The following is a 23,358-nucleotide window of genomic DNA, read 5'->3' as shown; positions in this document are numbered from 1 at the left end:
GTTCTTTACTAAATAGCATTAGTCTATTATACGTGTAGACACACGATTTGAAACAAAATCTATATTTATGTACTGAAAATTATTTTAAACTAAGTAGTGTTGAAACAATAATTTTTCATTTAGCCATCGTGACCTATACTAGAACATAATTACACGATATAAAACTAAATGCCCTGTAATTTGAGCAATCTAACGAAACGGGCTAGATGTAAAAAGATACGGAACTAAGAAAAAAGATACCTAATATCTAAAATACTTCAAATTTCTTCAGTATGTCAGATACCATATTTTTATGATAAACAATAAGTTCTAAATTATAAAATAAATTTTGCCTGTAACCCAAAATATATATTGTTAACTAACTTTCAACCCTGTCAATTTTACGATAAAAGTTAGGCGGAAAACCATAGCTAATTTAGGGCGGGATTAGATAGTAAAAATTAACATAGTAACTACAGAGATGTATAAAATTAGAGAGAAAATTTAAGAGATGATAGTAACTACGTAGCAAATATACTTTTAATCGAACTTTTAAAAGAAATAAATTTTCACGAATAAAGATAAACCTATTTATTATTATTAACCCACACAAAGACAATGTACTGATTAATATTATCAAGGCACATTAAAAATTAGTGAAATCCTTCGCTTAGGCTTACGCATGTGAACTAGACAGGCGTTCACTAAAGAAAGTAATAAATGTACTATTAATTACTCGTAAATTCTTTATCTTTACCTATAAGAGATCTTAACACGTTAATAATTTGATTCACTATTAGTCAAGCGTCCATTTCGTATTTTTAGAAATCGAAATACTTAATTTCATCTCACTGACTTTTGAAAAGCAATTGACTACATCAGCAATAATGTTATAAACATATATAGTAAATCCTTATTACATGGCTTCATATTTCATTGATACTGTATTTGGGCCCGGCTTAAATTTACATTAAGCGCTTCCCACTTGGAAATCTTTTACATTCCATTTGTGGATTAAAATGTGAGTCCATAAGGTTTCTATTCTAGACCCACGTGAATATATTGTGTTAATTTTGAATATCCTATTTGAAAGTAACATTTTTGTCTTCAATAATTTAATTGTATATTTAAATAACTATGTACAATTTTATTTAAATATTTAGGATTATAATGGTTTACCATCATCATTTCAAATATCATCTATGCTAAAGTGTTCAAGAGTATTTTTACATTTTTGAGCATATTGTGCAAAAATTTAATAATACACGGCTTTTCAAAAGCCTTTTATTGTGTTTGTTAACTATTAATTACTATAATAATGGACAGTTTTAAAACGCTATTAAACAACCTAAGAGTTGGAGTACTTCAGGGGCCAATTTTGGGTCCTCAACTCTTAATTAATCCGAGTTTAAAAAAACTCAGTGGGGTCAATCCCACTGAGTTTTTTACCACTGAGTCATTCTATAACAATTTAGTAACCACAGATTAAAATACCATAATTTCACTTCTAGGCACATTTGTTAGGTTATCGTCTATGGTAAGGTACATGTTAAATGAGAAAAACATGGCGGCTGATGACAGAAAGTGCCAAATGTCGTGTGAATCGTACAGTTGTAGTAAAGAACAGACGCGGTTGTTGCGCCTCGACTGAGCTGGAGTTAGCTGAAAAAGATGATCAATATTTATGATTGATATAAATCCATCAATTTCTGTACATACTTTGGATCTTTTACTACTCTATATTCTGTTCCCATTATCCACCAAACCTGGGGGTAGCAGTAACAAAAAGTGCAGTCATCTACATCACCAAAGTGTTCGATATTAAAAGTGGAACGGTTACGCGTATTTACCACCTACACGCGGGGGCTACGTGAACCAAGTTTGTAGGAACAACGTGAAAATATAATGCCTCAAAACTTGATGTAAAAGATGTTTTGAAAACAGGTGTGTAAAATCGTAAAAAACTACACTTACCGCCCAATTGGTGCTCTGGTCCAAATAGAAGTAGCTCGAGCCGAACCAAACCGTATATGTAACTGCTATGAACACCCAACTGAAAGTACACAAGTAAATATCTAATTAATCTCTATGAGTATGGTATGCACACACAACACTTCCGTATATCCGAAGTTGCGGATTTAATTCCTCGCACGGTACAAAAAGAAAGAAAAACAGTAATTAATTAATTAACAAAAAGCGGTCTTATCGCTATAAACAGTAAATAGTAAAGTACATAAGCTATAAGCAATTTATTACAGACAACCTAGAACCTAGACAAGTCCTCTCGACTTAGGTACATAGAATAGTTAAGTGGAACACATAATTCACTATATTTACTGAACTAATAAATATATACAATATATTGGAAGATATCAGAAAAAAAACAAAGAAAAACATGAACTATGAAGAGAGTTGATGAGATCTTAGTCTATTTTTAAGCTCAATTCACTTAGAAACTAGATGGCGTTGTAGTCAATAAATCTGCGTTAGCGGGGGACGCTGGCGAACGGTTGCTGTTAACAATAACATATTACTTTAAGCATACTGGTTGATACTGCAACGTTACCTGTACCACCGGATGGACTCTCTGTGCAGCAGCTTCATGACGATGTAGAACAGCGTGTATAGGAACAGGTTGCTCATCAGCACCAGCAGCAGGTGAGAAGCGAAGTCACGACTGTGCTGCGCCACACTGCGCCAATACAATTAGATCAAGTCACTATACTCTGTTTTTTCTTTTATTTTGAATGGCTTACACTAAATGAGGTCGGTGATTTTGCCAACGTCGTGGACTCTGTTTTTTAATCACGGAGACAAATTTGACATTATCTATGATGTCAGCTTTTGGCAAATTTGAAAGTATTGTAGCTTAATCGGAAATTAATATATATTACCGAATAGAACTATTTATTCAAATAATGTTTAAATATACCAATTTTTACACCAACTCATATGTGTTGTGAGTTGGTGTAAAAATTGCTATATTATATATAGTATAGTGGTCACTACACTCAGCATTGAAATATAAATAATCTTTATTCAAATAAACTCAGTATAAGCACCTTCGAATAGTCATATTTTTTTTATTCTACCACACATTACGGAACGTAGATCATTACAAGAAGAATGAACAAAAACTTTTGTGGTACTCTATGAAATAAATGTTGTTCTAATATATTGAGAATAATTGGTGTACGAGTATTACACACTTTGTATATGCACATTTCGCTGACCAAAATAATTTTTTAAGATCTGACGGCTACCCGAGTGTATATCGGCGGCCTTATACGGACCCGTATGCGGCGATGGCCCAGTTGGCGAGGTTGGCGAGCAGCAGCAGCACGCCGCGGCCGCAGTGCGTGGGCGTGATGGCGGCCAGCGGACGCCGCGACACCTCCCGCGCCGCGCGCCACACCACCCCGCCCTCTGCCGGCCGCCACACGTTACATCACGACCACACACACTATTTGACACCCTCACTAGTCTAGCGGTTCGATTCCTCGCACGGTACGGACATTTGTATTCATGAGCATGATTGTTTGTATCGGTCTGAGTGTTTTCTATGTATATTATGTAGCTATTAAAAAAATGTATGTATTTATATCAATGTCTAGTACCCATAACACAAGCTCTACTTAGCTTGCGACTAGATGACGTTGTGTAAATTGTTCAGGAGTATTATTATTATCATTTAATCTATAAATAAATTGTTTCTTTGAAACCATTATATACCATTTACTTCTGTCTTTTCTCCTTTACCTAAAGGATCGCCTCAGCGATAAGACTGCCTTTTATACATTACAACTTTAGCTGCTCCCGACATTCCCAAAAATTGTGTATATTTACACCATATACTAACATTTGAGAAACTGCATCCCGGCCTAAAAATATACATATTAAGGCCAGAAGAAAAACGTCAGTCTCACTCAGTTGTTCTTCTCACCCCCCACCACCCCGGGCCAGAAGCAAGAAAATGAGCTGGTTTATCCATGTAAATGAAGAATCGTGCTGTCCTAGTCAGAGACATTGTCTATTGTTGAATTCATAGTAAATATATTCCACTGAATTATAAACGCAAGCTTACCCCATTTGAACCTTCCAAGATAGTATATCTGGAAGGTCATGAAGAGGCATGTGACCAGGTGCAGTATTGTGAACGCGATCCAGAAGTAGAAGTTCGCATTCAACACGCCCACGAGCCCTGCAATTTCAATAACATATACATCTCATTTTTATTTAAATTATAAGTTGTTATTTTTTTTTTTATAAGACAGGGGACAAACAAGCAGTCGGCTCACCTGATGGTAAGTGATTACCGCCGCCCATGAGCACCCGCAACACTAGGGGAATTGCAAGTACGTTGTCGGCCTATTAAAACGGAATAAGCTCTTGAAGGTTTCAATATCGTATCGGTTCGGAAATACCATTGCTGGAAGGTGATTATTATTGTAGTTGTATTCGGGTGACCGATTAACCGACTGTATATCAGCAACCTTACCGTAGTCATTCACATTGTATTAGGACGAGCGGATATTTTGTATGACTCCCGTTCGATTGGCGCATTTCTAAAGTGTTCGTATCGAAGCAACCAAATATCCCAATCGATAGAAAACCGTTTAGGACAACCGTCCGATTGAATCGATTTATGTGATTATAAGTATAATGTAAGTAGTATGATAACAATTAACCTGTTTCAGATTTTTTCCTTTATATTCACCTAATTACCTATCTGCATGCCAAATTTGAACTTCCTAGGTCATCTGGAAGTGGGTTATAATTTTGATCTATAGTTGATCAGTGATAAAAATGACGATTTTTGGACATTAATATCTAAATAACCGTTTGAGATATGTTTATGAAATTTGGAACACATATTTATCTCACAAGTCTCAATATATGTACCAAATTTGACAGGTTTGTGTGAAAGAGTTTTTGAGTTATGAGGGGGTCAAAAGTGGCTCCAAATGGTTCGTGTAAATATACACACGGTGCTGCTTGCCAGTTTACTTGAAACTCGGCTTTGACACGCTACCGCGTGTCTAGATATAAACAAATAGGATTGCTAATAGCCTGCAACTATACAAAGATATGTTTCTAATTATTAAAATGGCCATTATTATTAAAAACTATAAAAAGAATAGGTAAATAATGTTTCTATCAAGAAGATTATGCTAGCTTGAAAAATAAATTAATATCTACTGTACATCTTAATCTTAATATAATAAACGCGAATGATTGTGAGTATGAATGTTTCTTACTCTGGAGCCGTTCAAGTATTACGTAAGCACTAAAGGGGGCGGGGCGGTCTAAATGATGATTACGTCATCGGTAGTCATTTACTTTTTTACATGAAATACAACATTCGCATTGTCTTCACTTAAAAAAACAACAATACATTAATTGAAAAATGTGCACGTAAGCCTTGGGGGAGGGGGGTAAGAGCTTTGCTTACATTTACCGGCAAGGGGATGGGAGGTTAAATAATTGTAATAAATCTACTTACGTAATACTTGAACCCTCTTTCACGCAGAAACTACTACGGATTTTGATGAAACTTTACAGTAATACTGTCTATATATCAGAATAACACATAGGCTATACATTTCACGCAGGTGAAACCAGCAGATAACTATAGCAGATTATTAACGTACATAGAACGCTGTTAAACTCGTGCTTTCTTTTACAGTACAAGTGAATTTACCTATAAATATGATGAGCGCCAATACTCCGAAGGTGGCGTGAGCGCGTGCGTTGATATCCGGATGTCGAGCCTGGTATATCTTGACCATACACAGCACTGATGTCACGTACATGAACGACGTGTCTGCAACAATCAACCACGTGCATGTAGATCATTTTTTTTTATTTGAGGATTTGTGCTATTGTCAGGTTAGTTTGATTAAGGTTACTGTTTCACGTAGACGAAGTCGTACTGTATATAAAATACTAGCTACTCGCGCCGGCTTCGCTAAGCTGTACATGTATTATATATATAAACCATCCTCTTGAATCACTATTTATTATAAAAAACAGTTCAAAATCCGTTGCGTAGTTTAAAGATTTAAGCATACATAAGGACAGACAGCGACAGCGACTTTGTTTTATACTATGTAATGATTAGTAACTTTTTTATTATTGTCTATCAGTATCTCTTTGGATCCTGGAGATATTTGACGCCCGTGACTTGTGACACGGGTGTAGGTTTAAAAGGCCCTTTTAGAATGCATTAACACTCACCTTCACTACTTGCAGCTTCCCCCCAGGCCCAACTAAGTTCGGGATCAACCCATTTCTAATACAATTCACTTTAGTATCCAAAACACAACCGGCACGCTCTGCGCTCGTCGACTGAGTGCCGCGCCTCACCCAACGAAAGAGAATTATTCAACTACCCACCTCCGTATTTATAGAGCGAAGTCAGTGTAGTAGGGAGAGGAGCGGGGGTAACGGTTATCGTATGACAAACAAATTAGTTCCGTCTATAAATACTAGATGGCGCTATTTACAATATTTATACTAAACACAAAGTACCCTCTAATAATATCTTTTTAAAATATCGTATTTTCCTACAATATTGATGTGAACCCTAACATATAGTCTTAGTAATTAGTCTAAGGTAGAGTAAATCAAGATGTAACAGTTAATACACAAGTTCCTAATGTGTTTACTCTCACCACCGCTCCAGTCATCAAATACTAACCAAACTGGAAGTTCATGCTGTTGGGGCAGACGTGGTACGCAGCAGACAGTAGACCCTCGCTGACCAGCGCCACTCCCATTGCGTACAACAGCCCAAAGTGCTGCGGGATGCCCAGCTCCTTCTACCAACACAATACCACAGCTCCATTAACCATCACTTTACCACACGGAAACTCAAGTGGCTTAAGTAATTAAAAATATTTGTTTTAATTTATTTTGTTAGACAAGTAACTTTTTATTTACTTCTATCAACTTTGCTATTTCGCAGTTTGTTTTCACACAAAATCTAACGTTTATCCGTAACGTAAATCTTGATGGCCTCGGTGGTTAAGCGGTTACTTCTAATGGCCGCGGGTTCAATTCTTCGCACGGTACGAACATTTGTATTTATGATTATGATTGTTTATTTTCTATGTATATTATGTATGTTTTAAAAAAAAAAGTATCTATGTATGCATATGGTCTAGTATCCATAACAATCTCTGCTTAGATTGGCACTAGATGGCGTTGTGTAAATTGTCTAGAGATATTATTATTATTATTATGTATAATATATAAAACTATTATTCTTTTACTATATAATGCAGATAAAAACATATTCTATCCTATATAAACCTCAAACTGCAGATTTCGCTTTATGTTTATTGATAATTAATATGTAATTATAATTAACATGTAACTAAGTATTCTCTTTTATTAAAATAAATATATTCAAATAATAAATTCAAATTCAAAATATATTTATTAATGTAGGTCTATTACAGACTCTTATGATATGTCAAATCTACAGTCAGTATAAATTTATAAGCAAATTAATTCTATTAAAAAAATATTTTATATAGTTACTGACCTCAACTGCAGACTTCGCTTTATGTTTATTATGGCGACGCCACACCAGCATCAAGAACAACAGTCCGAGCAGTACGTAGCCCAGATTCGAGTATACGTGGTTGAAATCTGACAGTACCATGAGCGGATGTGCGCACAAAAAATTGAAGTAGCATAGATCTTGGTTTCCAGATTGATTGAGCAACTGAAATCAATGAAACAATAGTTTATTTAACTACAGTAATCAACATACAATTAAGTACTTTTTTAATTTTAACTAGATGTACACGCGACTTCGTCCTCGTGGAATTTAACTTTACTTTTCTAAAATAAAGGTAGCCTAAGTTACTCTTTATTACATCAGCTACCTGCCAATAAAAGTCCCGTCAGAGTCGGTCCAACCATTTCAGAGATTAGCCGGAACAAACAGACAGACAAAAATTGTATAAAATGTTATTTTGGTTTATGTACCGTAATTATAATCATATGCATGTAGTAAAAAACGGTTATTTCAATATTGCAAACAAACCCTCCAATTTTATTTATAAGTATAGTTCGGGCTATTCTCGAGTGCTTGGACCTATAGCACTGCGACCTACATAGATCTATTGTGCTCGCCCTTTTTCAAAGTTCGCTACCTAGACCCGTCAGGGACAAGAATTGAAGGATATTCTTAGGAGCGATGGTTTTTATCTCCTCAGGAGAGAGTGTAAACTTTCCAAAGGAGATATTACGTTTATGCATGAGTGGGCTACAACCACAACGAAATAAGTAAATTAAGTACTTCCCATACTTGTTAGTTGTTTATAAGCTTTTTAAATTTGTGGTACAACTTACATGCGTGTATTCACTAGAATACAATACAACAAATAACTAAATACCATTGTAGTGTTTTGTACTATGTGCGCTGTAGCACGGTGCGGATGACAGTTTCGTTTCACTCATGAATGTTGCCGCGATTTACAAATTATGACTTAGTATTTTAGCTGTATCACATTCGGAATATATTAAGGCCCGAAGCTGGTACTTCGCACGGGTGGAAATTTTTATATTTTTAATTCTTCTTCTAGCAACCTCTACCTCGGCAAGCGGCTTTGTAAGTTTCTTTAACAATTTCATCAACTGTTTTTAAGTCCTGAAACTATGTTGGGCCACGTACATGAAGAAGAAGTGCAATATGCCTATGTTACTCAGGCTTTCTAATGGTGAATGAAGTTTTAGAATCGGCAAAGTAGTTTTTGAGTTTATTCATCACAAACATACTTCTTCTACTTTCCTCGTTATAATATTAGTATAATAATAATAATCTCAGGACAATTCATACAGCGCCATGTAAACCCAAGTTAAGCTAGCTAAAGCTTGTGTTATGGGTCCTAGACAACTGATACAAATACATAGATAATTTTTTTTATAATAAATACATACATATTATACATAGAAAATACCCAGACCGATACAAACAATCATACTCATGAATACAAATGTTTGTGCCGTGCGAGGAATCCACCCGCGACCATCGGACGTAAAGTATAGATTAATAACTGTAGTAACTTAAATTTAGCAACTGTTAATTGAAGCAACTGTCCCCACCATGCTACAGCGCACATAGTATAATAATTATAAATGTAATATCTTATAGTCGTTTTGTACTGACAAGGAAACAAGTAGACATATATTCGTATTTATAATATAAGTATAGGATTTTACGATCATACCCTTTGATATGTGACGACTAGCTGTATAACTGGGAGCGTGTAGAACACAGCCACTGTGAGGACATTCCACAAGTACATCTTCGAACGCGCGGACAACACGCGGGGGCGGCATCTGTATTAATTGTAATAATCTTAGGACAATTCACACAGCGCCATCTAGACCCAAGGTAAGCTAAGGCTTGTGTTAGTGGTACAAATGATGATAATAATGATAATGATAATCTCAGGACAATTCACACAGCGCCATCTAGACCCAAGTTAAGCTAGCTAAAGCTTGTGTTATGGGTATTAGATAACTGATACAAATACATAGATATTTTTTTTTTCGTAAATACATACATATTATACATATAAAACACCCAGACCGACACAAACAATCATACTCATAAATACAAATGTTTGTGCCGTGCGAGGAATCGAACCCGCGACCATCGGACGTAAAGCAGTGTGCTAGACCGCTAGACCACCGAGGTCGTCATACATAGATTGTTTTTCGAAAATACATACATTTTATACGTAGAAAACGCCAGACTGATACAAACAATCATACTCATGAATACAAACGTTTGTACAAGGAATCGAACCCGCGACCATCGGAAGTAAAGCTAGACCAGCGCATTAAATACACGCGGTTTTCTACACTCGCAGCCTGAGTCGAGTCACAACGCGGGTTTCAATGCTGTTGTAGCCTGGGTGCCCACCAACTGACCGCCTTCATGAAGGAGGACTACTGGCCGATGGGGACGGTCCAGGAGATACCGTGACAGGATACGCACTGTCTTGATGAACGACGAAGACTCACTTTATTAGGTATAGCAACGTGGAAAAAAGACGGACGTGTAAAACTTATACTGTTTATATATGTAATACGTTATGTTATTCATTATTATTAATTTATACAGTTTTATACTTCTGTGAATATCATCGTTTCTTTAGTAAATTAGTACACATGTTTTCTGTATTAGGTAAATAAAAAAATAAATAAATAAATAAATTTGTCATTATTATTATTATGTTTTTTTTCTCTTCTATTCTAGTGTGACCTTTTGTCTTTTCTCCTCTACCCAAAGGTTGCCTGGAAGAGGTTGCATAAGCGATAAGACCGCCTATTGTACCCTTTAATTTTAATTACTCTATTAATGTAATTTTCCTGTTGCAATAAAGAGTATATAAATAAATAAATAAAATAGGACGGGTGATAAAAGATGGACGTAAAATGATTCATTAACATCTTGCCAATATTATTTAAATAAAATGTTCAGTTTTCTCCGATCTACCGAACCACATCGCATCATTTGCCCACGCCATTAATAGCAAAAGGTTGCTCAAATCCGGCTCCATTAGGACCAGTTCCATATATTTACGCTTTTAACAAACTTCTTTCTGTATTTGTAGAGAACAAAATATAATATTTACAGCTATTTAGCACATACCTGGCTAAGTTAGCTACACACAGCTTCCCGCCGACTAGGTACACATCCTTATCAGTATTTGCGTCATCCATTGTTGAAAAATCTGACTCTGTATCCGACGAGGAACTGCAATCTGCAAAATACCACTTTAATTACTATACAAAATCAATTATACTTAAAGATCTTGGCCTGTTATATTTCAAGTTATATACTAGAACGTGTATCTATGTAATCTTCTACCAATCTTGCCTCCCAAGGGACACCGTCCTTAGTACATCGCAACGAAGTGAGAGCGCCATCTGTGATGCGCTATAAGAATCTTCTATTGCGCCCGGTCAGTTTAGTAAAAAAGACGGTTTATTATTTTTAACTTAATTGAACTTTCTTTGTCTTTTAAAAAAACCTATCACCGACCGTCAGAACTTAATGAGGCATTAAATATTATCATATATGCCGGTAACTATATATATATATATTGTTTACTAGCTAAGCCCGCGGTTTCACCTGGGTTTAAAACATATTTGTTTTTAATATCCTTTGTTCATTCGAATACCACAAGTTCTTGGACATGTGTACAAAATTTCATGATCGGTTCAGTAGTGTTAGCTTGATAGCGTAGCAAACATCCCTTCACATTTATAATATTAGCAAGGATAGTTTTCACTAATGTTTATTTTGTATTAGTCAATATTGTGTTTAATTATGTTTAATTTTTTTCTCTTTATTTATTTAGGAGCTTAGCTCACTGTTGTAGTGAGCATGTTAGCTCTTAATGTAATAAATGTTGACTTCTTAATCAATTACACACTTACTAATTAAAATGACTATAAAAACAAATATTACCTACTTTTATCTCCAAATTTATAAATTAGTACCAATTGTTTTGATACAGGTTATTCTGATAAAATACTCTGAAAGATTCCTAATTATATTATTTGTAATTCTTAATGAGAATAAATATTTAAAACCTAGACCTATATACCGTCTGATTTACTTGATTAGATTGCGAACAAACATACCAATTTGTGCTACATCCCCTTCACCAATAAGGCAACGTTGCGACGAGGTCTCCCCACTGCTGGACATAGCGCTGTTCCCACTGATCACGTTAACGCGACGTCGCCGCGTCGTCACGTTCGCAGCGTCGTGCGGGGTCGACGGCGACGTGATTAGTCCTTCTACAATTTTATACTTTTTAAGATACAAGAAATTAAATGTATATGTAACATATAGCTACATAAATAAGTTTTTTTTCTAAGTGAAACTTAACTTAAGTCGTCTGCATTAGTACTGCTATCACGTTTATTTCTAACGCTAAGCAAGCTTGCTTTATAAGCTATATTTCGGTTTGATTATAAGATAAATAAATAAGGACAACCTATTTATAAAATAAAAGGATTTATAAATAAAAGAGGACACTTAAATAAATTACTAAAATAGAACAAAAATAGAATAGAAATCATAAAGATAATTTCTATTCTATTTTTGTTTACAAATTTTTATTCTACCAATACTTTCGGAATGCAGATTCAGCCAATAAGAATGGGATATACTCGGAATCATACTCGTGAACTTGTGGGAACTGGTATGTTCAGGTTACGAACGCTGATTAGATTTTTGTTTTTGCAATAGCATATGCTGGTGGTCACTTTATTCTCCCAAATTTGAATTTAAATGAATCTGTATTCGAAACATGTACAACATTTATTTGAAAAGAATACGAGCTGATTTTCTTATCAGTTCTCATCTCCAAATCATTCCGAACTGACGGTATATTTGATATCATAAGAGTCTGTAATAGACCTATATAAAGATAATTTTACACAACAACAACAGTAGGTTATAAAAATGTACACGTTTCTGATCTATGCAAATAAATAATAAAATATTTGTTTGTAACTTCAAATTAACAACTTTTCACTATATAAATATATATATAAGTACAAACGGTGTTTTAGTTGAAGTGAGAATAGGCAATGAAATTATAAACATTATAACTGACGGCAGATTTGACATATCATAAGAGTCTGTAATAGACCTACATGAATAAAGATATTTTGAATTTGATATTTTATTTAGAGACAGTAGGAAGTGGTAACCACGCCTATACATGAACTACGGACTACATTATCATATGACACCCGTGATACCACTCGTGCGTGACCATTCCAGAGTATTGACATGTCATGCCTCTTATGCTGTAATTTCATTGCCTAATCTGCACCCTACAACCAATGACATGAACGGTAACCTCACCTTCAATCTGGCTGGTCTCCGATTCAGTGGTGACCATCATTTCTGTGACAATGTATGAGCTAGTATCGTACATTATTTTGCAACACTATCATTTAATTTTATTTTTTCATCAAAAGTAAGTTCGCATTTGGTCATGTAGAGCGTAATATTATTATAATATTATATATAATCAATATCTATAATTATTTATTTTTATTTTATATATATATATACATAAGTAAAAAGTACATATGGCGGACTTAACACCTAATGGCATTTTCTACCAGTCTACCGTGAGTTGTGCAGAGATAAGTAGTTGCAAATAATATTATAATATTCTTATTATTATTATATATATAATAATATTATAATCATTAGGCATGCATTTATGTATTATCAAATAATACATAAATGCATGTCTAATAATTATTATAGTGATTACAGCAGACAGTGTAAACATATTACAACGTAGTAATTGATACAAATATATATATGTGGAAAGAGGATTTATGCATTTTATTTTTATTATAGTTTTATTTAAAAAAAAAGAATAGAGTAGAAGAGAACGACGTAAGACGATATAGGACAATTTTAAGACGTAAACAAATAATTAAATATTATAAGACTTTTCTTCTAGTCCCACTCGCGATAATCCCACATATATATATTTAGTATTGTAGTAAAATGAAGAGACTTAAGGCTACAGAGAAAAATATATAAATGATAATATATGTAGGTATACAAAGATACATATCAAGATAATATTTCCGCAATCTTCGCTAGAAAAAAAATATTTTATCAGAATCGTTATGGTTTCGGTACAATCCGAACAGACACAATATCTCACCTTCAGTCTGGCTGGTCTCCGATTCAGTGGTGACCATCATTTTCTTCCTCTGACACAGTATCACTATAATAAACGCCACGTAGAATGAGAGAAAGAACCCGAGCGCCGCACCCGCTGCTATTGCGTATTCTTGATACGATATTGTCTCGATTATTTTAAAACTGCAATAGAAATAATCTTTATTCAAATAAACTCAATACAAGCATTTTTGAATAGTCATATTTTTAGGCCGAGGCCTCTATTCCACGTAGACGAAGTCGTACTGTATAGAAAATACTAGTTACTCGCGCCGGCTTCGCACGGCTGTACATGTATTATATATATAAACCTTCCTCTTGAATCACTCTATCTATTAAAAAAACCGCTTCAAAATCCGTTGCGTAGTTTTAAAGATTAAAGCATACATAGGGACAGACAGCGACAGCAACTTTGTTTTATACTATGTAATAATGATTAGTAACTTTTTTATTATTGCTTATCAGTATCTCTTTGGAGCCTGGAGAGATTTGGTTGCATGAAGCATTCCTAGTGGTCACTACACTTAGCATTAAAATAGAAATAGAAATAATCTGTATTCAAATAAACTCAGTATAAGAACTTTTGAATAGTCATATTTTTTTATTCTACCCCACTCAGAACGCAGACTCATCACAAGAAGAACAAACTTGTGTTGCTCTTTTGAATAAATGTTATTTTAAATAAATAATCACACATTAACAGGTAATAGGCATGCGATACACAACATAGAAACCGCTACGCACTCATTCTTCGTACAATCAGATAATATTGTCAGCGCTATGAATTTCAAGTTTTTTCTACAAAAACATTATTATCATTTACAAACTCATCAATTTTATAGTAATCATTTTTTAATAGTACAATATATAAGTATGCCAGCTGTTTAATTGAGTTTTAAATATTAACCGACGGTCACAGTGGTCTAGCGGTCTAGCACACCGCCTTACTTCGCGGGTTCGATTCCTCGCACGGTACAAATATTTGTATTCATGAGTATAATTATTTGTATCGGTCTGGAATTATCTATGTATTTACAAAAATAAATACTGTATTTATATCACTTGTCCAGTACATAACACAAGCTTTGCTTATTTTGAGACTGGATGGTATTGAATTGTCCTGAGATATTATTATAGGCTACGGTAGCAGTTTACCATCAGTTGGGTCGTATGCCTTATTACCAACAACATAGTACAAAAAAATTACCTAAACGTCTTGACTCGGCCGTCATTGATCTCCACTTCGACGACGCTCTCCTCGCTCCAGCCGAAGTAATGCGCCATGGTCGGTAGTGTACCGTTACCACTGTTCCTCTCTGTACAGTCGTCGTCAGAAGTTTTCACTATAAACACTATGTAGAACCCCATTGGAAATGTGTCTTGCTGCAATGAAACGTAATAATACGGTTACATAATATGATAGAACAGAATACGGTATTCTTACATTACAATACATTATAAAGAAAAAATAGATGCTTTATTTATAATGTATTGTAATGTAATGCAAGAATACGGTATTCTATTCTATAATAGTTTTATAGCCGTATTGTAGTAATCGTCAGTAAATAAGAGGAGACTACGTACCTGCAGACAATCCCCGACAGAAGTTTGTCAATTTTACAATGAAATGAAATAATACAGATATGTAACTATTATAGAATAGAATACCGTATTCTTGCATTACATTACAATACATTATAAATAAAGTACCTACTTAGTAATTATGAGCGAAATATGAAAATTACAACAACAAACCTCGACAGCAGTTTTGCAGGACAGAAAGTCAAATTTATAAAAATTGGGGAAAATTATAAAAAATAAATAATTTTATCTATCTAAACCACCTATTACACTATAAAAATATACACTGAAAATAATTTATAAACAGTTTTTTTTGGTATTGACTGGCGATGTACATTTATAAAATACATTTGTCTGTTTCTATGTTCTTGCTAATCTTCTAAATGTATATTGTTTTTGCTAATCTCTGTAACGACTGAACCGATTTTTAAGGAACTTTTACTTCCAGATAGGTAATGTTATACGGAGTAAATTAGGTTAAGGCTAAGTTAGGCTTTTATTTTAGAAATTTTAATTATTTTAATAAAAAAAAGAGAAGATAGTATATAATATTAATTTGCTGCTTGCAACAGATATAACCACAGACAAACTTACCGTAAGTGTAATGCCACCACGCCGCGTCATTGTTAAATAATATCCATCATACAGTATGTCCCGCTCATTGTCGAATACTGGACACTAGAAAAATACAAAATGGGTTGATTCCACTGAACGATAGGGCATCATTTAACACTGTTATGATAGAAACAGCGTGATATAAAATATAAACAATAATAGCTTGATCGGGCTTCTACTAAATAGGAATCTGAAATGGCGCTGTGTGAATTGTCAAAGATTATTGTTATTAAATTAGCTTACCAGCAGAACATTATTTTAAAGTATAAGTAATTAAGCCCGTGATTTCACCCTCGTGACATTTATTGCCTATGTGTTATTCTGATTTATAGTATATAAGCTATATCAGTTTTAAAGCTTCATTAAAATCTATTCGGTAGTTTTTGCGCGAAAGAGCAACAAACATCCATTATCCATACAAACTTTCCTGTTTATAATATTAATAATACTTATTAATAAAGTCACCTATAAATACCTTTATATATACTCATGATATTAATATATGTATATTTGTATTTAATATATGTTATATAATTTGTATTAGAAACTGTGATCGTTTTTCGTCATAACTCCCCCACAATGTTTTCTATATACATAAAGGTTAGCTGGCGTATAAGCTCGCCATTTTGTACAAATTATACTGTGTATTAAGGAATAAATAAATAATGTATATTAAACACAAAAGTTTAAAAATCTTAAATATATATAACTCAAAGGCAACTGACGTAGTGATCTATCAACGCACAGCCCAAACCACTGGACGGATCGGGCTGAAATTTGGCATGCAGGTAGATGTTATGACGTAGGCATCCGCTAAGAAAGGATTTTGATTAATTCTACCCCCAAGGGGATAAAATAGGGGATGAAAGTTTGTATGAAACTTTGTCAATTTTAAACCGATTGGGCTGAGACTTTGCATGCATAAAGCTACTAGACGTAGGCATCCCCTAAGAAAGGATTTTGATAAATTCCACCCCTATCGCTTTATATATCCCTAGGGGATAAATAACGCGAGCGAAGCCGCGGGCAAAAGCTAGTAATTAATATACATACTGAAAAATTCTGTATAGACACAACCGCGCATATATCGTCTTCTGATTCAATCAGCACTATGACACTCTTAGGCCGCGACATCCAGCCGGACACACTCCTGAAATTGCTCTGCACGAAGTATGTATCCAATCTTTTCTGTTCAGACTCATCCAACTCTTTGTTACATGCGAACTTTCTCCTCGCGTTCTGCGTCGGCAGATCGATCATGTCATTCGGCCCTTGATCAAACGGATAGAAGTAGTATTTGGGCTGACTTGGTGTGCTTGTGAAATTGGTAATAGAGTTCAGTTTTATATAAAAATCTTGGACTGTCTCTACGTAGATCGTGACTTTTATATAGGCGGGAGATGATGACGTCAGGTGCACTATTGGTGTGTTCAATGACGATATGTCTGTAAGAAATTTGGTTGTTAAGTTTTGTGTTATACATATATAATATAGATAGATATATATTTGCCAAAAATATTGATACAGGGTTCTAATAGATGAGAGTAGGAGGAATTTTATAATTAAAAATGAATCTGTTTTAGAGCAAAAAACACAGATTTCTAGCTATTGTGTATTCTCCCATAAAATTTTAAAGATAATATGCTTGTAACTGCACAAAATAAATCTAGAATTAATTATTATTTTAATTATCTCTGAAACTTAACTTTATTAATGTTTTCTTTAATTTAGTGGTAAGTAATTAACAAATATTATTTATAAATCTATAATCTTAACAAACATAAAATTTTTATTGATTTTTTTTCTTGATATATCAAGGAATTTTATTTGTATGTTACTTACTACTATAGTAGTAAACAACATACAAATATTATGAAAGCGGAGTAATGTATTCTTGAGTGTGCAATAGAATACACTTTAAATAAATTACAAAAAATGTAAAAAATATGGCTTTTTATATATCTAAGTTTGCTGTACCTACTCGTTTATTGACACTGAAATAGTAATATAAAATATAATTGGAAATAAAATGTAAATATAAAAATATTTTTGCAAAGAAAACTATAACAACGAATACGTATAAAAAGTTAGTTTTTTTTTGTTACGAAATACATATACGAAAAGATCGTTGTAAAACGTATGTATTATAAGTCTTTTAAAAATCCTCGGAGCAATATCATGTCTCTAAAATTGTAGACAATACTATATAAAGAGAAATTTTCGATTATTACCAATTTTATTGCAATTATGGGCTGTAAATATATTTATTAATATTTTATGCCTCATCCGGAACTCCTGTATGCAATATTTCCGACAGTCACACTACAAATAAATGTATATATATATAATAAATATGCTATTTACGTATCAATGGGCCACAGTAGACCGTTATCCATTCACCACTCACTACGTATGCGTGAACAGAAAGAAATTAAAAATTTAATGGACAGTTAAAATCTACACTGGCCGATGTAACAAGCGACTACAAGTAACAATATCATAGCTAATTCCAAGCACTAGTACATTTTTTTAAAACTGTTTCAACTGAATCTTATTAATATTAAAAACGAGAAAGTTTGTAAGTATGCTTGTTGGTACTTTCTCACGTAAAATATACTGAACGTATTTTGGTGGGTCTTTACAGTAATATAGCTTATGTGTCAGAATAACACATAGTCTATATTTTATATTGCGACATAGCTAGTAATGTATATATTAATCCGATAAGCAAATCTTTGTATCCTTTCTTATTAAAATTGCGCGGACGGAAGCATATTAAGTTTCGCAGACTTACAGTTTACTAGCTGTCCCGGCAAACGTTGTTTTGCCTTGAAATAAAAAAAAAATTGTCTAGTACCCATAATGTTTTGTGAATTGTCCAGTATTATTATTATTATTTATTTACTAGCTGACCTGGCTAACGTTGTTTTGCCATATAAATTAAAGCACCAATGTTGCTATGCATCGCGACTTCAACTTTTTCCTTGATTTGGTCTTAGTTTTCCCCTTCCCTTCTTATTTTCTATTTATCCTTAGATAATTTTATTCATAAGTTCGTGTCGTATGAAGTGTCCCAACATTTTTCTCCGTCTATTTTCGACAATGGAATAGAAAATCTTTCAAGTCATATTATATTAAACACTTTTATATAGTTACTAGCTGTCTCGGCAAACGTTGTTTTGTCTTAAAATAAAAAAAAATTGGGCTGGACTACCCCTAACATTTAGGGAATGAAAAATAGATGTTGGCCGATTCTCAGACCTACTCAATACGCTCACAAAATTTCATGAGAATCGGTCAAGCCGTTTCGGAGGAGTATGGGAACGAAAACTGTGACACGAGAATTTTATATATAAGATATAGAGGAGTGCAGGATGCTAATATTTTTCGCATTAAAAATACATTAAATCAATAATAAAAAACACTAGACACTTTTGTTTATTGTTAAAGCCTATGGACAAATTGAGAATAGATTATTATTGTTCGTCTTTAATATTATTTGTCTATGGTCTCACTGAATGTTAAATTAATTATGGTTGACCACTATTATTACTAGTGCTTGGAATTAATTACGACACATATAAGGCATATTACAAAACATTTTTTTATTTAATTACAGATAGTGACGACAAATCAGTACACTCCTCTAAGAGAAGACTTTTCATTGAGTTTCAATTTACAACTTAGCTGATATGGCTGTTTATTGTAGATATTAATTTAGTAAAAATATTATTAAACGTTTGATTTGCAATACACCACTTTTAAATGCAATTTTTTACAGTTATAATCATCTTCTATAAATCTTAAATTAGAGTATCATAGGAGAAAACTTAGAACTAATTGATCCATTAACGCAATATACTCTCTAACAACAAACAATCAGAGAGCTAGACTGTCAAGTAAAAGGTGTCTGCGTTGGTAACTCAGTGTCACCTAATTCAGCCGCCAAGCAGCATGCTTTGTAAGTTGTGTTTGGGTTTTAGAGTATAGATTAGGCTGTAAAATTACAGGATAAGAGGCATAACATCTTAGTACTCTGGAATGGCAACGCATGAGTGGTATCAGGGGTGTTTTTTTTTATTTCAGAACATTTGTTCATTCTCTACACTAAACCAGTTTTAATTCTATTTTCAAATATTGAAGTTGTAAAGAACAAAGTTTGCTTTCTAAAATCAGTAAACACCACAAAACATAGAAAATTTAAAAAGTTACTAACCACACGTGTCTTCATCTTCGGCGAAGAGATTATTGTGGGGGCACAGCGTTCGGGATATATTGGTGAACTGCTCCAGCCCGCCCAGGGTCTGGACGAGCATCGGCAGCTGCCAGGAGAATACACCTGAGAAATATTAAGACAGTTTGAGAAATGTATGACAATAGTTGCGTAATTTTTAATATCATAAATTTTTTTTGTGATACCTTTTTGTTGTCTTGCCGTTACGAACAGTGGGTAAGTTCTGTTGGCGAAGTCACTGGCAACTGTCACTCGGGCTGGTGTGTCATACGATTCTAGGTCCTGTAACATATTCACACTGTCACTGTCACACTACAGATACACTGTCATATATACAAACAGAGTTTGTATATATATGTTATGCAGATTCCTACATTCCATAGTAGTTTTTAATTTAAACCATATTGCATATTAACTGTGTCTATTTAAACTAATGTAGTACTATATCTGTTAAGTTATGACTACAATCTTTGTATATGTATTCAAAATTCAAAACATCTTTATTTGTGTATGTCAAATCTACTGTCAGTTCGGAATAATTTCGAGATGAGAAGAACCGAAAAAACTCAGCTTGTATTCTTTTCAAATAAATGTTGTACATGTTTACAATAATACACAGTCATTAAAATTCAAATTTGGGAGAATAGAGTAACCACCAGCATATGCTATCTAATCAGTGTTCGCAACCTGAAAAGACCAGTCTCCACAATGTATAAATGATTTGTGGATTTATATACTTTGTGATGTAACAGTAGTTTTTAATTTAAACCATATTACATATTAACTGAGTCTCACTTGTGTAACACGCAAGTTTCTTGCTCGTTCTTCTTGTGAAGAGACGACTTTCCAAATGAGCGGTAGATTAAAAATATGTAATGACTATTCAAAAGTGCTTCAATGTAAGTTTATTTGAATAAATGATTTTCTATTCTATTCTATTCTCTTTAAACTATTGTTGTATTGTGAAATTATTTGTAGCCAATTAATATAGGCTTTGACTTTGAATATAAAACTAATTAACTGTAGGAATGTTTAAAATATTAATGGTTGCCCAGTGGTTGAATATAATTAATTTAACATTCAGCAAAACTATAGACAAATAATATTAAAGATAAACAATATTTGTAATTCTGAATAAAAAATGCAGATGTAGTATTCATGGGTTAGCTAATTTTAAATTATAACTGTAACTCACCCCTCCAAACTCCATTATATATTCTGTATTCTTATTCACATATACTGTGTATGGGACATTGTATTTATATCTGAAAGAATTTTACACATATTAATTGTATATATGGTATTTCGCTAACAATAATATAACAGAAACTACAAGTTTAAAACTATTTAAAAAAAGACAATTGAAGAGGTTTTTTTCACATCTATACCTATAAATAGAACTTAATTGTCTGCTGTAATTTTTATGAAAGTACTAGCTGTAGCCGTGACTTCTACACATGAAACTTAATTTTTCTAAAATAAAACAAAATAAATAGAAAAAAAGTAGCCTAAGTTACTTCTTATTACATCAACTACCTGCCAAAAGGGTCACGTAAAAATTGGTGCAGCCGTTTCAGAGATTAGCCAGAACAAACAGACAGACAGTAACAATTGCAAAAAATGTTATTTTGGTGTGTATACCGTATTTATATTCATATGCATGTAGCTTTCGAGATGTGGTGTTGGCGCAAAATGTTAGGAATATCATGGATGGAGCGTCGCACTAATGCATCTGTTTTGGAACAACTGGATATCAGAACCCGTCTCTCTATGTTTATTTAACTTTTTTCGGCCATGTAAAACCAGATAATTTAAAAAAAATATAATGTTGGGCCATCTAAAATTAATTTTAAATATCTATGTTGGACTGATTTGTTCTTATACATCTCCATTTAGAAATAGAAATGTGGAGAGTATTTTGGAAGGAGCACATTCACTAGCTCATCTTGATAAGAAAAGAAGAAGCTATAAAAATGGTTATTTGAATATAATTAAATTACAAAGAGACACTCCAATTTTATTTATAAGTATAGATGTATTGATATCAATTGTATGTGTATCAATTTGTTCTTGATAATCTCTGAAATGGTGGACTGTAATTTTGAAGGGACATTCACTAGCAGATAGCTAATATTATAAGAAGTAACTATTGCTATAATTATTTTATAAAAAAATATTTTAACAAAAAAAATTCAACATAAATGAAGTTGTAGTAACAGTTTGTTTATAATATTAGTATCAATATAACAGTATAATATAAGATCAATCATCTACAAGGATTTTTCTGAATAAACATCCCATGCAGACTTAAAAAAAAAAGATAACATTAAAAAAATATCTAAAATAAAGCAATTTATAATGACCAAGTTTAATCAAATTAAAACAACACATTACACTCAAAAGTAAAAATAATAGTAACATTATTATTATTATATTTTTTTGTGTAGTTATTATTACATCTTTTAGTTGAGTCAAAATGAATTTATGATGTGTTCACAAAGAACACAAAGTACTTTAATTCAGGTCAAATTAATTAATATTCTGATAAGATGTGTTAACTGACTTTAAAAGATCAATGACCTGTAATTTAAATAACAGAACTATTACATCAATTAAATATTTTTTGTCATTTCCATTTATATCTATTTATTTATATTAAAATTAAAATAATTAAAACATATATAGGCAGTATACAGCCATGCTCTTCACCTGTATGTATTATAAAATAAAAACCAGAATTATTTAATGATGTACCAAACAAAGAATGCTAACTCAACAAAATTACATCCAACAAAGAATTTATATTATACTAAGCATAACTTACGTATTATTATAATGAAATATTATTTCATTTGTGTTTACATTGTTCTCACTGAACACTAAAGTCAAATGGCTTATCAATAAACTAAACAATATAAATGTGAAAACAGCCATTATAACGATTTATCACATTAATTAACGAAATTCCACACCATTTTGTTGTATTGAATAAAAATGTAGTCAAAAAACTATTACAAATTTAATAACAGATTTTCGTTTCAAGAATACCATACAATAAAGTAAATGAATTTTGATAGAAAATCAGCAATTTCATATCCATATTCCCATTTAAGTTTTGAGTTTTGACGATATGACAGCTTAGTTACTATTTCTGACAGTGTACATTGACATGACAATTGTGGACCTCATATTGCTG

The 23,358-nt window shown here is 33.0% G+C and overlaps 1 protein-coding gene across 1 annotated transcript; it reads right to left on the bottom strand.

The window, feature by feature from the left end:
* Nucleotides 1-1,045: 1,045 nt before the first annotated feature.
* On the bottom strand, nucleotides 1,046-23,283 carry LOC131842343 (SID1 transmembrane family member 1-like). Its single transcript, XM_059190884.1, has 19 exons — nucleotides 22,987-23,283; nucleotides 21,358-21,427; nucleotides 20,348-20,444; nucleotides 20,145-20,267; nucleotides 16,982-17,373; nucleotides 15,908-15,991; nucleotides 14,940-15,115; nucleotides 13,716-13,876; nucleotides 11,653-11,811; nucleotides 10,655-10,766; nucleotides 9,222-9,333; nucleotides 7,529-7,711; nucleotides 6,680-6,800; nucleotides 5,681-5,803; nucleotides 4,064-4,180; nucleotides 3,273-3,405; nucleotides 2,546-2,671; nucleotides 1,954-2,032; nucleotides 1,046-1,641 (listed from the first exon to the last, which is right to left on the bottom strand). Exons 1-19 carry the CDS (start codon nucleotides 23,094-23,096, stop codon nucleotides 1,465-1,467), a joined length of 2,655 nt encoding a protein of 884 aa, XP_059046867.1. The 5' UTR covers nucleotides 23,097-23,283; the 3' UTR covers nucleotides 1,046-1,464.
* Between the last annotated feature and the right edge of the window lie 75 nt (nucleotides 23,284-23,358).

Source organism: Achroia grisella, unplaced genomic scaffold (genome assembly GCF_030625045.1).
Source record: "Achroia grisella isolate CSIRO2021 unplaced genomic scaffold, CSIRO_AGI_Agris_v1 utg2156, whole genome shotgun sequence".
Classification (NCBI taxonomy): Eukaryota; Metazoa; Arthropoda; class Insecta; order Lepidoptera; family Pyralidae; genus Achroia; species Achroia grisella.
This window is presented reverse-complemented; position numbering and strand designations above follow the sequence as displayed.